Source organism: Falco biarmicus, chromosome 7 (assembly GCF_023638135.1).
Source record: "Falco biarmicus isolate bFalBia1 chromosome 7, bFalBia1.pri, whole genome shotgun sequence".
NCBI classification, from domain to species: Eukaryota; Metazoa; Chordata; class Aves; order Falconiformes; family Falconidae; genus Falco; species Falco biarmicus.
Window position 1 is genome coordinate 54,222,198 of NC_079294.1, and position 18,397 is coordinate 54,240,594.

General features: G+C 45.1%; 1 protein-coding gene across 1 annotated transcript in view; it reads left to right on the top strand.

Annotated features, from left to right (window-relative positions):
* The first annotated feature begins 1,239 nt into the window (after positions 1 to 1,239).
* Positions 1,240 to 18,397, top strand: part of MYO1E (myosin IE) — a 92,913-nt gene continuing 75,755 nt past the window's right edge. The window contains exon 1 of the mRNA XM_056345449.1: positions 1,240 to 1,575. Within this exon, the coding sequence (XP_056201424.1) occupies positions 1,255 to 1,575 (321 nt within the window). The 5' untranslated portion in view covers positions 1,240 to 1,254. The remainder of the gene's footprint in view (positions 1,576 to 18,397) is intronic.

The window sequence follows — 18,397 nt, forward strand, 5'->3', positions numbered from 1 at the left end:
GTGGGAATGTTTCCTACCCCTGGTACTGATGTCAGTTTACATCCAAGCAATCCACTATGGAAATCCCAAGCTTCGCACGATCAGTAGGCACACGGCGCAAGCCCAGCAGAGCCAAGGAGGTGTTTGGTGCTCTACAAAACCAAGGGTGACGCGTCCAAGGGGCTGTTGGGTTTCATCCAACAGCCGAAGTTTATGGGAGCTGAGAGGGGGCCAGGTGGCTGAAGTTTTGTCCCGTGGATTGGATGCCTCAATGTTGAATGTGTAAGCCTTCATCAGCCATGTTTAACGTATCCTGCAGCCAGATCCATGAGGACGAGGCCACATGCTTGTGCAGAGCAGACGGGGCTGCAGAACCAGCACTGTTCACAAGCGAATCTGCTCACGCCTAATCTCTAACTTCATTTGGAAGCAAGACTTTGTTTATAAAAGCAATAACAATTGAGCAAATTAGTCTGTAGAAGCTACGCCCTGTATTTTCCAATAACTGCAACTTTTAATCAGAAATAAAGACCAGTAATAATGTCTAAGGAGGAACAGCATGAGTGGTACCTGTTGGGAGTGCTTTACAGGGTAGCGGGGGAGCAGCACTGGCGTACGGCCGGGGCCTGGCCGCTGCGGTGATTGTTATGTGACAGTTTCCATTTTATTGATGTTATATTTATTTGTATTCTAGTTTAGAAGCGGTGGTTAGAAATGCATTCAACAGCTGGGCTGCCTGCCTGAGGAGGGGAGTCTGTTGGCAGGACTGCAGCCCTGGGCGGTGGGTGAGCGAGTGCCCGATCCCGTGGGCAGCACGGTCCCGGGAAGCAGCAGCGCGGTCGGTCCCGGGAAGCGGTATCCGCGGTGCCCTGGTCAAAGCAGCTGGAGCGCGGGGGAGCAGACGCCGGCCGCCAGGCGAGCACCCGGGTTTGTGGCGCTGGCCGGGGCGCACCCGGGGCTCGGCTCCGTACCCAGGCGGTGCCGGGCTGCTTCGTGCTTCGCGGCGCTCCCGGGGGCTGGGAGCACCGGGGTTCCGTGGCGCTTCCAGCGGCGCGCGCCGGGGGTACTGCTAACGCGGCTTCGCGGAGAGCACGGCCCGGCCCGGCCTGCCCCGCCCCGTACCGTACCGTGGCGCGGAGCCCCGGGCACAGGCCAGGCTGGCGGCGGGGCGCGCGTCCCGGCGCGGGGGGGGGGGGGAAAGGACGGGCCGGGGCGCGGCGGCAGGCAGGGGCGGCCGGACCGGAGCGCGAGGCGGCGCCGGGATTCCCTCAGGGAATGACGTCCCGGCTGCGCGCGGCGATTGGCTGCGCCGCGGCGAGTTCGCTCCATTTATGGACACATCGCCCGCGCGGCCGGTACGGGGCAGCTCGCGCCTCCGCCGCGCTCCTTTATCCTTCCCCCGCCGGCGCGGGGCCCCGCGCTCGCGGCCCGCCCCGCCCCCGCGGGGCTGCTGCGCCTCGCGCCCCGCCCCGGCGGCCAGCTGCGCGCGCGGGAGGGCGGGCTCGCGCCCTGCCTCCCCCCCTCCCCCCCGTCCCGCCCGCCCGTCCCGGGGCGCCGGCGCGTCTGGCGGAGCGGCGGGCAGCGGTGGCCGCGATGGTAGGCGCGGGGCTCGGCCGGGGGGGCTGGGGGGGCCGGCGGTGAGCGGGGCCGTGCCGTGCCGGGTGCTGCCGGACCCGCGGAGGTGCCGCCGCCGGGGCAGGGCGGCCGCGCTCCTCAGCCGCGTCCCGGGGCAGCGGGGCCGCCCGTCCCGTCGCGGGGCTGGGGCCGGGGCAGCGGCAGGGCCGGCGGTGCGGTGCCAGTCCGCCCGCCTCCCGCCAGCCTGGGGAGGCTCCGTGCGCCGGCGGCCCCGGGCGGGGGGAGCCCCGCGGGGAGGTAACGCGGCGGCGGCGCCGAACAACAGGTGACGCGGCCCCTCGGCGGCTCCCGGCCCGGGCACTGCCGCGGCGGGCGGGGACACGCGGTGCCGGCACAAGCGGCCGGTGCCGGGCTGGGGGCAGCTGGGGTCCAGCCGCTGAGCCGCGTTTGTCGTTACCGATTGGCGCCGGATGATTGATAACAGCTCTCAGCTGAAGCCATCCAGGTGGCGGTCACGGCTGCCTGTTACACGAGAACTCGGCGAACAGTCCCAGGTGGTAATAAACCAGGTTAAAGTCCGTAACCTCAGAACGCTGCCTAATGGGTGACTTGGGTAAAAGCAGGATAGTGAAGATCTGAGAGTTGAGACGCTTGGAGAACATCGGCTTTACTCCTGCTAGGGCTTAGCTCCCGTTGTGTCCGGGGCTGGCCAGCCCGGTGCCGGTGCGCGTGGCGCTGTGCCCGCTTAGGCAGGGCGCTGGCTCGGGCCCCTCGCTCCTGGTGCTGCTGCCAGGCTCCCTGCGCCTTGGCTTGCTGCGGCCAGTGCCCCCGTGCATGGATACGCTGGTGCTGAGCACGGTCCTTGCCTTCGATAAAGGTCGGGAAGCTAACGTTTCTGTCACGGGTGGGGACAGTGACACCACCACAGTGCTGCTGTGGGTGAGGCAGGTCCCTGCGTTCCCTGGGAGGTGGCTGTGCAGCCAGGTGGTTCCCATCAGCTCTTCAGCCCCAACCTTTGCTCGCCGGTGCTGGGTCACAGGCACCTGGCACAGCCACGTCCTGGCGGGGATGAGGTGGCACTCCCTGCCTGGGCTGCGGGATGCGAAATGGGGCTGGAGCACCTTGGTGCGGGTCCTTCAGCGATTCTGCCTGTTAGTAACACTGTGGGGTCTGTGGGTCTGCTAGTCGATCCGTTGTGGACCTCTGGATCTGTTAATTCCCTTTTAATAAAAGGTTTTAATCAAGATACAGTTCTTGCGAACACATGTAACTCATAACGTACTCAATGAGTTTTACTTGATCAAAGTAGGAGAACCAGTTTCTTCCACAAGTATGCCCCTTTCAGGGAACTGCTCAGGCAGTTACGCTCCAGCTTTTAATTCGATACTGAAATAGTCTTGAATTAATCTCTTTGCTGTGAGATCCCAAGCTAACGTGAACTGCATTTTTTTTAAGATTGTCCATAAGTGGTGATTACAACAAAACCGGAAAAGATTGTTTTTAAAAGTACTGCTTTTTCAAAGGACTATGCCCAAACAATTGTTTGGTAATTATTAGGAGGTAGTATTTTGTAGCTTAGGAAGTTGGCAGAGGGATTGCCTGGCAGGACTTACAATGACTGCTTACAAACATGAATCATGCTGTTAATATCCTGAAATGTTATACTCATTCTCTGTGCTGTATAAAAAAGCTCATGTTATTTCCTTTATTTTTGTCTTGACAACTTTGATTTCGGGGGGGGGGGGGGGGAGGAGGAAGCAAAATGTCACAGGAGTGCTTTGTGTTGTCTAAATTAAGTCTTTTCTGCCACATTGTCTCCATAGACCTTAGAGTGACCTTTTCATGTTCTGACAGGGCCTGCAGCGCGGGGAGCTGCGTTACTGCTGACATGGGTTGTAGTTGTTTCGTGCTTCTGGGGCAGCCCGGTGCAGCAGAGCAAACAAAGGTGATGCTGGTGTAAACATGTTCCTAGCCTTTGTGCCTTGGTGCATTGCCCCCCTCGGGTCTGCTGGCAAGGTGGTGCAGTGCTGTGCAACCTGGCGATACGTGTGCACTTTTTTGCTGGTTTATTTTTAATCCAGATGGATGTCTACAGCCAGTTAACAGTGTGGTTTCAGGAGGAGATCCACACACACGCGAATAGGTTTCAGAGGGAGCTGCTTCATGGCTCTGTGCTACAGTACAAGGTGGGAATGAGCAACAGTGGGGCAAAACTGCATTAAAGCTGACAGCTCTAAGGAACAGGTGGCAACTGTTGACATTTTCCTCTTGAAATTTTTTGAATTAAAAATGAACTAGAGCCTGGAATAGCTTAGCTGCAATTTACAAGTCTTCAAAAATGTGTATTTTGTTAGTGCAAACTAGTCCTGCTCCAGTGAAGGGCTGGATCCTTGATGTTCAGGAAACCCCTCAGTGCAACTAAGCTGAAACTTGGTTGAAGTAAGGTCAGGTGAACTCTAAGCAACTTTTGCTTTTATACTGTGAGTTTGGACCTTCAGAGGTAGTTCATGGAGGTGCATTGGGGGATCTTATCTGGAGTTGGATAGAGTATCTGTATCAGGTGACAAAAGTAATCTTGTCACATTAAGGCGACAACATCATCTTGAACCTTTCACTTAAGTAGCTTTGTAGCCTTCAGGGAAAGGTTGTTCCCCTGAGTACTCTCAGCTGGCTTTCCCTCTTATGGATAAAACATTAATCAACAAGCATAATACTGTTTCTAAGGCATAAACTGCTACCACACTTTAAAAAAACCAAACAAGAAAAACCTGAACAAAACACAAACCCAATTACATACCCCAACAACAACCCATCAGTGATCAACTTTGCCTGCTTTTGCATGATGTGTTCTGGATTACTTCTGCTGAAGTTTTGTACCACTTTGCTGGGGAGAGTGTGAAAGGAACGCTGCAAGAGCAAGCAGGTTTAGCAGTATCTGGATTAACTCAAAAATTGTCGAGCAAGCCAGGGTTGTCTGATTCACTTATGTTTAAAAAAAAAAAAAAAAGGCGTTCATATGTTGCCTTTAACCAACACTTCAGTGCTAAGCGCTTTTCTGTAGCACTGTGGTCAGTATGTGCATTTTTACCGGGGTGCATTTGGTGTCTTCCTCTTTCTACCTTTTCAACAAAGACGGAAGGTTGGTTCTTAAAAGGAATCATTTTATAGCAGGTCAACATAGCTTGACATCAGTAGAAGCCAGATATTTATAGCCCAATCCAGTAGGATGCTGGGGATGTCTTGTTTACATGTATTGCCTGTGAAAGTCTGCAAAAATGAAGATGACTCAATTGGCCTGAAAGGACTTGCTAGCTGTCTGGTTTTGGTCCAGGAATAGCTAATGCGTGATGTGAGATGGGACCTTGTATCTTGAGGGTTTTTTTACCTGCAAGGAAGTCACAAGCAATACATAGATGATTGTGATTTTGAAGGGTGCGTTTGCCTGGTGCTGCAGACAGTAGCGTAAGCTCAGCCTTGCTCTCTGCCAAATGTGTAATAGTGGAGAGGGTAACGGCATGTGCTTCGCATTATGGCTAGAGGTGCATTAACGGAAAAATCTTCCAGCTGTATGGTGTTTCTGTCTGGCTGAAACATAAAGTATAATAAAACAGTAGCATGTTCAATAGTAAAGCTAATGATTCATACTCGATGTGTTTTGTTTAGGTTTACGTTGCGTGCGTGCTTGTCTCTGTTTCTTTCCGATTTAGACCTCTAGAATGGTTTGTGGATGTGTTGTGTATGTTAGAGCACATTTTCAGAAAATGCTAACGTATGCAGGATGTTGCCCAAATGCAGCTTTTGCAGCTGAAAACAGAACCTGATGGTGTATGTATGTACCATCTTAGGTATTTTTCTCATAATATCTTTTGCCTTCCAGAATTGCTTTTTTTTTCCCCCCTCTCCATACATAACTAGCTTGTTGTGAAGGAAATGGGGTGACAATGCCGGTAGTAGTTTAACTAAACTGTCTGCAGCCACTTTCTCTTAATTTGAAGGGATAACTTGCCCCAGTCTTAGTGCCTTGTTTTAAAGCATTGCTGTGTACGTGCCATGTGGGAAGTTAAACCAAGCCTTTTAGAGCCTTTGTGATAGCCAGCCAGTGAAATGTTGTCAAGCTTTTGCTGAGTTCTCAGCAAAATCTTAGTAATAGTCTCAACTTAACATGGAAAGTATGCTTCCTTGCTTGAAACACTAAGGCGTTGTACATCTCTTCAGAGAAGTCTTCTTGGCTCCTTTTGTAATAACTTGAAATATTTTTCCTTCATAAATACCAGTTTGATCTCTTCCCAGTTTTAGGGGAGGGGGGAAAGTGACATTGGTCTAAATGGTCATACGCTGCTCCATCCAAGTTATATCAAAGAATAAAGGGGTTTTACTTCTCTATTCCCAGTTTCAGGGAGTCAGAAATGCCTGTGTGTTCTAATGCCTTTTAATACAGTAGGCGTATTACTAATGTGTAGAGAACATGGAAATAAACATCTTCAGAGCTACAGAAGAATCCTTTATATCAATACAGCCTAATTAGTTTTAGCTGCTGCATCTGATGAGGAAGGGAGCAAAAAAGTAAGAGGTCACCTTTCCTACTAACCTCCTAGCTCTTACGCTTGCTCTGCCAGGGACCCTGGGTGACCCTAGGGGTGCGCTTGCTGCGGTGGCACGAAGAGTTCTCACGTGGATAGCTGTGCTTCTGCTGGCAGGTACTGGTCTGGGGCTGGCCAGAAAGTTGTTCGTTTTTTGCTTACCCTCGGGTTCTGGTTGTTGCCACAATACACGGCTTATAAATGACCGATTGGTCTGCTTTCCTTTGCAATTTCCTAAAATGCTGTTGTAATGCAATACTTCAGTCTGCCTTTTTAGGAAGCTGGATTCTAGGTCAAGATGGTGTGTGGCTACTGGAAGGCATTAAGAGCTACGCTGGGGGGTTTGCACCTAATTAAAACAGGTTTTGTTCTGGGAGTTAACCGTGCAAGACTAAAAGGAGTAAAATCAAAAAGCAGTTCTCAGAACTGGGAAGAGCACATGTATACGTGTGTCTGTTTTACAAAAATAAAGATTTGGAAAACAGTTCAGTCCCTCTGCAAACACAGAGATTCCCAGGTGTAGGCTTTGGCAAGAAAGGGTTGGCTTGCACTATTTTTAATTTTTTGAATGAAGCCACTTTGTACAATCTAAAGTCTCGCCTCAAGTATGAGCAACAAAAGCTCACATCAGCGTGAAATGCTGAACCTTTTGGGGAAAATCATATAACTGTTCTCTTACACATTTTCTCATCTGCTGGAGGTCATAATTTCCTTGCTATATTATTGTCAGCCGAGGAGCCTTTCTGGTTGAAGCTAGCCACTAGCAGATGGCCAGTGTTCCTGTTACTCCTGTGGAAGTGTCTTTTTTTTTTTTTTTTTTTTTTACTGCTTGTATGGGGAGTAGTATTACAGGTGTATGGGCCGCTTGCTAATTTTTGAAACCAATGTAGCCAGAAAGACTCTCTTAGCTGTTGTATGTTGTCTGGCTCTTACTATTTCTACTACGTGGATCTAAAAATATTGACAAATATCAGAGAAACATGGCAGAAAGTAAACAAGAATCTTTCTCCCTATCTTCAGATCTGAACCGAGAGCTGTCTCTTACTGTGCCCAGTTGTTTAGACAGCCACCTCACCTAATGGTTAGGACTCTTGTGCAATCCTAGCCTCCGAGCTTGGGTGTGAGGAGCTGTATTTCGGTCAGACCTTCCTGGGCGCAATTCAGGCTTCCTCGTCTCCTGCTCCCTTCCCCCACGTTCCTGAGATGCCATCACTGTCCTGCCCAGGAAGTACAGGCTATCGCTCATCTGCTGATTCATCCTCATCTTCTGGTTTTCCTATTCACCTACTCATTTCCTCCCCTTCTCCTGCCCTCACTGCTCTAAAACTGGTGTGCAGTCATCTCCTGGCAGTGCTCCGCGTTAGGAAAAGGTTTCTTTGTCTAAAGCATTTCCACACACTGAACCTTACAGGTATTTTCTGCCTATTTTTAATAAATATGCTTTGCAGGAATGTGTAAATGGCTAAACAGATTCAGAATTTGACTGCTTGTACAACAGCAAGTGCATCTAAGCTCAAGATTATTTAATATAAGTAGCCTAGGAGGGTGGGCATGATCAAGGATCTTTCTCCAAAGCCACAGCAGCATTTAATTGGCTTTAAAACTGTCGGTGGATTTTATTTATAAAGTGTATTTCTACAAAAAAAATCTGAATTGATTTTTTTTTTAATTGAAAATACTTTTTCAAACAAAGCCTATGAGAGAGCTGACAAGGAAAGCGGTGTTGATAATTGAGGCATGAGTCAGAGAGCGATGCTCATTGGGAAGCATACTTAGGAGGTGCTCTTAAGTATGAAGAATTACCTACTAACATTACTTGCTAAGTTCAGCAACTAAGTGTGAACTTTACAGTTAAAGCCAGACATTAGCAGATCTGCAGCGTGCTTCCTGGTCAGTGCTGTTCTAGAAGTTAAAAGGGACTATAGAATGGGTCCGGTGCTGGGCTCTCTGCATCTGGGTGAGCCTTCTGCAGCTGCCAGAAGTGTCTCTGGGTGAAAGCCACTTCTGGCTGTCGGGGGAGCAGTGCAGAAGGCAAGGGCTTTATGCTCTTGGGATGATATGATGATAGATCTCTCTTTAGCCTATTTCATAAAAAAAAAAAGGGGGGGGGAACAAAAGGGTTTATGCAAAAGCATGTGCTTCTAGAAGCTATTTTGATGCTTTGTTCAGCAATCTGAAGTTTAAATGAGAGGGTTTTGTTGGCATCCCTCAGACAGGACTAGCTGCACTTGTCCCTGTGCAGGAAGTGAGGTTTTTTTTCCCTTGCCAGCTCACAACCACTCACTGAATCACCTTCGTCAGCTGAGCCTGAGTCTGTAACCAGTTCTCGGTCAGCCTTGTCTAATTTAACTGCTGAAGTCATATTCAGGTCTGAACAGTGCAGCCTGATGGCCTTCATAAAACATGTCAAATGTCCTTAATACACAGAAAGATTTAAAATCTTTCATGCTTGTGTCTTATGAAATAGCATGCTGCCAGATGTTTGATCCTGCCCATGGGTTGGTCTTCTGTTTTCAATCTGACATTCCACAACGTTTGTGAGGCTTTAAATTCTAGACAGTTTACCAGTGCATGCTGTTGTCTTTTTGCAGCGATTTATGTCTTTTCCTGTGCTTTGAGTTGTATATTGATAATAGCAGAAATATGGAAAGATGCAGGTTGGGACCTTTTGTCAGTAATACATTCGCAGTGCCAAGTAGTAGTCAGGAATTTGTCTCATCTTGTTTTGTTTTTCTCCCCCGGCCCCCCCCCCCCCCCCCCCCCCCCCCCCGCCTTGAAGGGTACAAGTCTGCACAAATGCCTAAGTGCTTCCAAAGTTGTTTTTGCAGTAACTCTTAACCCTATGCTAATCCCAACTTTGTAAAGGAAGATGTTGATACAAACTGTATTTGAATTTTGTACTTGTATATTTGAATTATATTTCAAATATAATTTGAAACATATTTTGAAGTCCTTCGGGTTTTGACTCCTGTACACTCTGACAGCTTGTTTGTTATGAAAATAATACTGGTCTGGGGAGTTAGTTGGAAGATTCCAAGGACCAAAGTTTGTCTAGGTATTGTTAAGATGTATATGTGTACAGCACTAGTATGATGTTAGGTGTTGGGCTTTGAGCTGTTGTGGTGGTTCGGGCATGCACTTTTGATTGTTCAGGTTTTTGACTTTTATTGCAGATGTCTTAGTATCTGAACTGGAAAATACTTCATTTGCCAAGTGCAAGCTGTGTTCTTGAGGCATATTGAAGGAGTGCTTTCATTAAACCCGATCTTAAAGGTCATTTTGTGGTACTCAAAAGCATGTGCGTACTTTTTGAGTTGGAGTATTTGGTTTTTGTTTCAGTGTTTGGGAAGAACTTGATTTGTCTGTTTATCAATCTTGAAAGAATCTGTTTTCCTGTACAGCACCCCCAACTGTAATCACTATGTACTTAAAGGGAAACATGCAAAAGTGTAACAGTACTTGAAAACCAGTCATACTTCTAGCACAGATACTTAAATTGAGGGATTTCAAATTTGGAGAGATTAATTGCAGAAAGGATATAAAGCTGCAAAACCACCCATCCTTGCTTTCTGAACACTAGCTGTCTGCATAGTTTGAGTTAATAAATAATTCTACAGTATCTTCTGGTAAAGCCAGTGAAACAGGGATTTTGCATAATTGTTTCTGCTATCTTGCTATTGGCACTTAGAAATTGTTATCTAAATATAGATCATGTGTTTGAACGAACTAGTGACAGGATGTGACCATCTAGGGGTAAAAGACTAATGAGTCACAGGAGTCCATCATTGTATGGACTTGTGTCATATTTAATTCTGTAATTTTTTGTTGATTTTTGTCAGAATTAGTACAGTTTTTATGGAAGCAAGTTAGATTGACACCGTACCTTTGTCAGGAAACTTCTGATACCTTTCCTACTGTAATTTGAATTAAAAATTTGGGTGCTGTGGAAACTGATATATTACAAAGTATGTTTTTTACGTATAGCTTCTATACCATGTAACATCCTGCTGACACTGTTCTTGTGTAAACTTGATTAGTTCCAGAATTCTGAACTGCTTTAATCCATGAAAACAAGTACTTGACTTCACCAATTAAAATGCAATAGTCCCAATAAGAACAGAATTACTTCAGCTAGATTTATTTTTTTTCAGTTAAAACCTGTTCCTTATGCACAGTTGTGTTTCCAGGACCTGATGCTGTATTGTTGGTAGCCTCCAAAACCTTTTTCAGTGCTTCCCCTCAACTTTAAATATACGCTGGGAGCTACTATATTGGTTGTTAATTGCTAGATTCGGCAAACCAAAGATTCCTACAAAAATATTCTGGTCTTTGCAGTGGAAAAGTAAAAATAACTTCTCAGGGTAGGGCAATTTGGATGTTTTGAGGGTATCCTGGCTGTTCGTTGTGTAACCTGCAAGACCTGAACAGCCTGGGGTAAGGTGACTTTTTGGAATCACCTGGCCCCAGTGGAAGGGCAGTAGCTGAAACCTGTGGAGGCCTCTGTGGCAACGTGTGTAGATCTCTCCTGAAGCGTATCTGAACTGTTAGCCGTTTATTGCTCTGCAGCGGCTGTTGGCTTTGCAAAGCATCTCTTCCTGTAGCCGGGAGTTCCTAATTACGGACGCTTAAAGCCCACATTTGCTAGCTGCGTTAGTAAGGGGTCGCGCTAGCACACTCTGTGTGTGTGTCAGGAGGGACATTTTTCTCCCAGCTAAGTGATGTGACTCTGCAGGCCCCTCAGGGCTCACGTTTGATGGCCAGTGTCACATCCCGCTGGGCAGCGGTGGAAGGCAGAGTCCCTGCAGGAGACACCTTACGGACCCCTGTAAGGACCCACGTCCTGTTGGGTGGTGATCCTCGGCCGTAGGAACAGGTGTTGGCAAACAGGCTTTGCTCTTGGAGTTGGAGCAACTTATGCAGGCTATGTTATCAGTTACGGGGTTTTTAAAGATGAATTAGGCTTTACACAGGGGAAAAAGGTGAACTTGAATGTTGCTGGTAGCAAACAGAGGTCCTGTTGTGCCACTGCTGATGTCTACAGAGGTCTGATTTGAGATTTGGCCTTTAATGAGCAAAAACTTGAGTTGTGTTTAAAGCAGGGTTGGGGTGGGTGGGAAGGGGAATGACCTCATTGCAGGAGAGGCCGCTGCTTTTGCTATTTTACTTTTTCTCACTTGTGTTATGTCAGTGTTGGGTTGCAACCACAGTGTTCAAGGCACGATTGTTTTCAGGTGAGGGGGTAGGGACAGGTCTTCAGTGGAGCGAGTTGTATGAGGAGCGTGCCTAACCAAGTGGAGGAGGACTGGAGGTGCCTGCGTACCCAATATGTGGAACTTGAGATCTGTGTTGAATACCTGTTTCTAGCAACCAAGTCTGGCTTCTTCAGCAGCTTAGGTATTTGCTGTAAGGCAAGAGTGACAGTTGTGGACACTATATAATAATTTATACCTGCATGGCAGTGAAGGACTAGACCTGGTGTACTGAAGAAAATAAGAATTTGCCCGGTTTGATATTTGCTTGAAATAACAGTTAAATCGGCATGTGTGATGCTCTGTGGTTAATGAAACTTTTGATACAACTGAAATGGGTTCTGTTGTTTAAAAAGGTACATACAGTAATGGAGACTGATCTGTACTAGCTTAAAGCTGCCTTCAGAGACACAGGTGTGTATTCTGCACAGAATGTGCTCCAGCCTCCACGGACCTTGGCCTCAGTCTCAGGAATAACTAATGAAGTGTGCAAGCCTCACGTGAGGCTACAAGTTGGTTAAACTTGAGCAGCCCACAGCAGCAGAGAACGGATTAATTATTTCACGTAGATGGTGCAATTGTTAACTGAAACGCATACTTGGTTTTCCAGTTCTAGTGTCCGTTACCCAGCTGACTGCTCAGTCGGTCTGGAAGCTGTTCCCATGAGTGCTGTTCTTTAAAGCTTTTCTGGTGATAAATAGGAATTCTGGTTCCAGGGCTCCTAATGCCTGACATACCAGCACACCCAGTCCACAGAGACCCAATGTCGATGTGCAGAGTAAGTTCATGACCAGCCGTGGTTTCTTCCTGTAGTTTACTTTGTGTTTTTATTCTTGGTTCATTCTAGGAACACTTGAGGGGGAGCGGAACAGCGGCTGCTTGCTCCCATGTTTGGTGGTGGTCTAGACCATGAAAATGAACATTCTTCCTCACTGAGGGGGGTGGTAGGGTGTTTCTGGACAATCTGACCTGCCTCAAACCATGGTTTAATCTTGGCAGGGTCACATTGGTTCTATTTTCTTTGTAGCTGTGTACAGTGCAGTTTTCTACGTGGAGTTGCAGTGATGTTAAGCAGTTGGGTGGCACTAACGGGGTGGGTTAAGGTAAGTGGGCCTGCAACTAATAATAAAAGCTTGTCTTTACATAGTTACAAGTCATTCTACAGCAGAACTTCCATTTGTCTATACATCTTAATTTATAATGCACCACTACTAAGAACTGGAATTAGTGGAGGCTACAAAGTACTTCCAGTGAAATGAACACTCAGCCTTTAATTGCTGATAGTGGAAGAGGAAAGAATGTCAGTGGCACCTCCTAGCTTGCTCCTTGATGTTTGGTTTTTTTTTTCTTGAGACCTGTACTTGGATGGGCTTGTGTTCCAAACCCTAAACCTGCTTTCTTAAACAGTCACTAATAAAGGCTTTTTGAAGGAAGCAAATACAGTGTACTTCAGAAAAGCATTGTAATCACTAAAAATTTACTCCCTGCTGAAATAGCTGGCTTACCTGCTCCCGTGCAATTCACCAATAAAAATACAAAGCAATTCTGTGACAGCAGATTTTGATCTTCAGTTAAAAGTCCTGAGCTTGACCTCTTCTTGTTCTTAAGAATTGCAGTCAGACTAAATATAAAGTTTAGCTGCATGGATCAGACTGCCCAAAATTGAACCATTATGGATACAGTCTTGACAGAGCTCAAAGCTTCCAATTCTGGATAAGAAAGGAATGCATGAAACCCAGCCAGAAGAGCATAATGCAATACAAAATCCTAAATACCTGTTTCAATGACATAGGCTAAGTTTATAAGACTTAAACAACTTTTTTCCCAGTCCTGAAAGTTTCTTTTGTGGAAAGAAATTTAAGAGCTGTTTATTCTGCAAACAGCCTTGACGGTGTGAAAGATGACAGGTGCTGAAGCAAGTTTATTTGGGCTGCACTGACAGTACAGCCTGTACCCTTAAGCATATGGGCAGATGCCTCATAATCTTTTGCCGTCACTGAGGATGTTCTGATGAATCTGTTCTGAAGGTAGTAGTTTGGATGTAATGGAGAGGCATGTTGTTACCACAATTAATGAATTAGTCATGAATAGCTATTTAGTCTGACACACCTCGAGAGCGTTCACCTACTGAAATCAGGGTTTCTTTTGTTTGGATAATTTCTTAATGATACAGGCTGAGGCATTTTTGCACCTGAGGCCATTAGGTAATTTTTTCGCTTGACTTGTCCAATACATGGGTCTTTTCTCAGACTGGAATACATTTAAAATTGAACAAGCAGTTAGCAATCTTGTCCTTCTACTATATAGTAGGATTTTTCTTTGTGCTGAGTGCGGCTGGACCCTAGCCTGGGATTGCAAGGACAAAGCAGGCTGAACTGCTCCCATCAGTTCCGTTGTAACCTGCCTGTGGTGGTTTGTGCTGGATCTCAGATACTCAAGAACAGTTAAAAAGCTCCTAACTTAGTATGAGAAAAAAGAGTCTTTTTTTCAAATCAGAAATACCAGTGGTAACTGCCGTTCTAGAACGGACTGAAGACTTTGGGGAGTTCCTCCTAGCCTGCACTTCAAAATAAGTGCTGAGTCAGTAATTGGGATGTTGACTGCCTGTAGTTGTGAGGTGGCTGCAGTTGTGAATTTTACATCTGAAGCAGGCAGTGTTTTGGAAGAATATCCATTTTTATTTCAAAATTATTTTACCTGGGGACTACAATTAGATCTTAAAGTTAGAAGTCAAGGTCGGTTGATTGTGGGCTTTTTTGTGTCTTCTGGTCCATCCTGGCTAAACACCCCCACCCCACCCCCAGCTTAAAGTATTTTGTCTTCTGCTCTTTACAGATGGAGAGTAGTAGGCTAACTATAAAATACTAATCCTGTTGCTGTTTGCTCCTGGAGAGTGCAGGTGTACAAACAGGAAAAGAAAAAACAAAGGGGAAGTTACTATCATCTGATTGCCAAAACAAAAAAGCACCAATTCAGTAGCTAAAATTATGTTCAAGCTGGTAACAGGATATAGTGAACAATGAAGAATGTTTTTTAAGTTCTGTAGCTAAATATGTCCTTTTAGGGCTTGTTTTGCAATTGTTCTTGACCAATTGAAACTCTTGCAGTGAGTATAAGTCTGCCTCATTTAAATGAACCCTTTTTTTTTTTTTTCCCTCCCCCATGATATCTCAATGAGATGCCTAATAATTTATTTTTTGTTCTTGGTATTTTTATATAGTCAAGGGGAATATAGTCAAGAAGTAAACCTACTCAATTTTTTGAAATTTTTTTTAAGTTGGGGCAAGTCAGGACATCTAAGTATTAGAAGTGGCAGGTGGAGGAGTGCTTTTATGTTGTTCTGTGGGTTTTTTAGCTGTAATAAAACATACTATTTACCCCTTTATTCTTTTTCCTGTCTTCCAGTCTCTGGTGTGACAGTGTGTGAGAACCTCACTGAAGTACCAAAGCTATGCAGAGCCTCTGTGATGACTCTGTCTGTGAATGTTGTCTTGTTCTGGTGCTATTTTAATAAGGAATTACTGGGGAATATATATGAGGGGTATACTCCTAACAGCTGCCACGGTCTCTGTGTTGTGGAGCTCTCCTAGGAGCCTAAATAATCTATAGTGTGTGAGGAATGCTCAACTGGTTTTGACAGAAAATGTATCCAAACTACATCATGCCCTCTGTGATGGAAGTATGACTTGGTCCGCAATAGGCTGAGTCACAGATGCTGCTTTCTCAAATGGAAAAAAGAATAAGGGGAATAAATCTGAGGGAGTGGTGGGATGGTCCAGGTTGGCAAGGTGGTGGGAGCCTAGTCTGATCCAGGCAGGCTGCTTCCAGTTTCAATGGGAAATTCTACTCTTTCAGTTCTACCTTTAGTACTCTTTCCATCTGTTTATAAGCCTTCGGTATTGCTGATGAAATTAGTTCAGTCTAACATCTTCTCTGATTTCTAACCTTGTACAGGAAACCTGTCCTTGTCCTCATTTCCATTGATCAGCTGTGTGACTTTGAAATACTTTGCCCAACTCTGTGGTCTTACCTCTTGGCTTCTGCAGTTGTCTTCTACATCCTGAACTTTCAGCAAACCTTTACAGATGTCCTCTGTCTTCAGCTGCAAATCCTAAAGGGCATGCTCTGCTTTGTTAGTCTTCCAGTGTGAGGGTTTTTTTTTGTGTGTGTTTGTCCCTTAGATGTCATCTGTAATGGTATGTAATGTGATATATAAGTTATGGTTATAAATAAGTTTAACCTTGCCCAGACAACTGTTCTTAAATGGTGTGTGTAAACATTAGAACATTTTTCTGATCCCTTTTAAACTGCAGATTTATATGGTAGCACGTACTGAAGAGAAACTTGCAATGCAACGTGTTGTATAAAGGCAAAGAAGTTCTATTTTGTACTCTGCAATAAGGTGATGGAGATGAAAATAGATGTACAAGTGTTATGTCCTTTCATAAAGGTGGTTATAGGAATAAGTCATGTTATTGCTTACATTTCTGTATATGAAACGTGACTTTAACAGTAGGCTAAAAATTCATTATCTTCAGAATACTCCTTACTGCTACAGGGTGTTGGAGAATTTTTAAGAATGCAGTAAACTACATACGCTACTCAGTTTGTGCATTAGCACTGAATTGGCAAAACACCACTAGGCATAAATCTCTAATGGGTATCTGTGGAATAATTGGTGATAGATACTGCCTGTATGCCACAGATCACAAGTATGTGTTAAAACACACAGGAAAGCCCTTCTGTCATGCTAGCTATTACTGTATGATTTAATATGCAGGTTATTTTTTCTAAGCTGCTGTCAACACTACCTAAAAGCAGTACAGCTACTTTAGAACTGGACTCCAGTGTAGAAAAAAACTATTCTGGCACAATGTGCCATGGCACCTTTAATCACTGCAAATAACTGAAACCTCTTTGACACTTGATTTGAAAGATTTTGTCCCTTTCGATAGCCCTGCTGCTGAATCAGTGAGCCATTGCTGACTCATGGATGACTACATTGCTGGTCTTGCAAAGCCCAGGTCTCTAAGACAGCCCGGTGCACTCAGATGCAAACGCTGTCAATCAACCCTTCTTCAACACTGAGATTTGACAGGAGCAAACTGCGGAGCAAGACAGCTGCAGGCTGCCTCCTGTGCTTTCTTACCGTGTGCCAGTGGGAACAAAATAATTCTGGCAGTCGGACATTGCACAAGGCGTGTGCGGAAGCACATCTGCATATCTAATAGCTTAATTCTTGATTCTACAGATGTTAAGAGGTGCTTTCATTAACTGGGTGAAGCATGCTTACCTGCACTGTGTAGTTCTTCATATGGTTGCTCAGATGAACGTTTTGTGGGGGAAGGAAAAAGGCACAGGCGGAGGAGCACTGGGGTGGTTAAAGATCACATGCCTGATGTGTGATGTATTTTTCCACTATTGCTTCACTAGATGATACATAGAACCGTGCTTGTTAAAGGAGCCTGGTAGAAAACAAGCTTTTCTCGGTTAATATACTTCAGATAAGCCAAAGCATGTAATGGCATTGGCAGGAGCTTTGAGAGTGGGAGTGTGAATGGCAAACCTACATCACCTTACAGCTTCAAATCCCACCTCCCTTGCTGAAATGGTTAACTCATTCCATGCCTTGTGCCTTTACCCCCTTCTCCATCACGTACTTTGAATCCCATACAGGCTGGCATACAGCCCAAAGTGACCTGGGTGGGGGTAGATGGCCACCCCTTAGAACAGCACCACTATACTCAGTAGCGTTAGAAGCAGGAGGTGATGTGGCTGTGGACTGTGTACTCTTTGCCTAATTTTACTTCTGGTCTACAACTACTTGTAAATGCTACAGCAATGTGAGGAAATGTTAATGTCAAAACCTAACAGTTTTTCACTAAATTGAAGTGAAATCCATAGACATCTGAAATGATAGAATGAGATGTTTATGGTGTTACATATAAAACTTAAAGGTTTAATAGGCAACCGTAAAGTGGGTTATTCATCTACATATTTTAAAACTGAACTAGACGAGGCATTCTAGCGCACGCAGTCTTGTAGATATGTGTTTCTGCAAATGCAATACAACCTATGAGAGGCATTTTGTATTGCTTATATTAAACAATTGACAAATTTTACTAAAGAACAGTTTCTACTGTGTTTCTTTTTTTTTTATTTTGAAAAATCTAAAGAAAAAACCCTGAGGCTTTCCTTAATTAACATAGGTGATTCTAATAGCTTCTGTTAACTGGACACATTAACAATGAAGTAAGTCTGAAATACTAAAAACCTTGTTCTTGATAGCAAAATAGTAAAGACTTGCAGATTTGTTCGGTTACTGGCAGCCTTTATACCTTGCTTGTTAAAAACCTAAATTGTTTGTGTAATGAGTTACTCTGGTCTTGTTGGGTTTGGTCTTACTGGACTTAAGTTTTGTTGATACTCTTTTGTGTGTGTGTTTGTGAAAGGTTACCTTGGAGGGTGTTAGCTCTGATTCCTTAAGCAATGAAACGTGTCCTGCATTTCAGTGTAGCAGATTAGATGGAATCTGTAACTTAAGGTTTCAGCTAGTCTTCCAAAATCTGAAATGTGCAGATGAGGAAAATTTGAGGTTAGCATCTTCTCTTCCTTTTTTTTTATTTTTATTTAAAAAAAAAAATCTGTAAAAATCAATAGGCTCCCTCAGAATTGGCTTTCCTTACAGTCCTGCAGGGACAAACATTGATAACTGGCCTAGATACTTTCTGCAGAAGCAGTGGTGGATGGCTTTCTTTCAACAAAACCTAATTAGGCATAAATAAACCTGGCAGAATAGTTATTACACATACCTGGGTATCTCATGGTTCTTTGTTCTTTTTTTAATTATGTGTCCATAATTAGAAGAATTTTGTTTTTGAAAGCCTCAATGAGTTTCAGTATTTTAGGTGTTGAATAATTCATGCTTAACTTTGTTTAGACATTGTTTATGGCACCAAACCACCTCAACCAACTGATTAAAGAAAGACTTTACCACGTTCTTTTATTCACAGT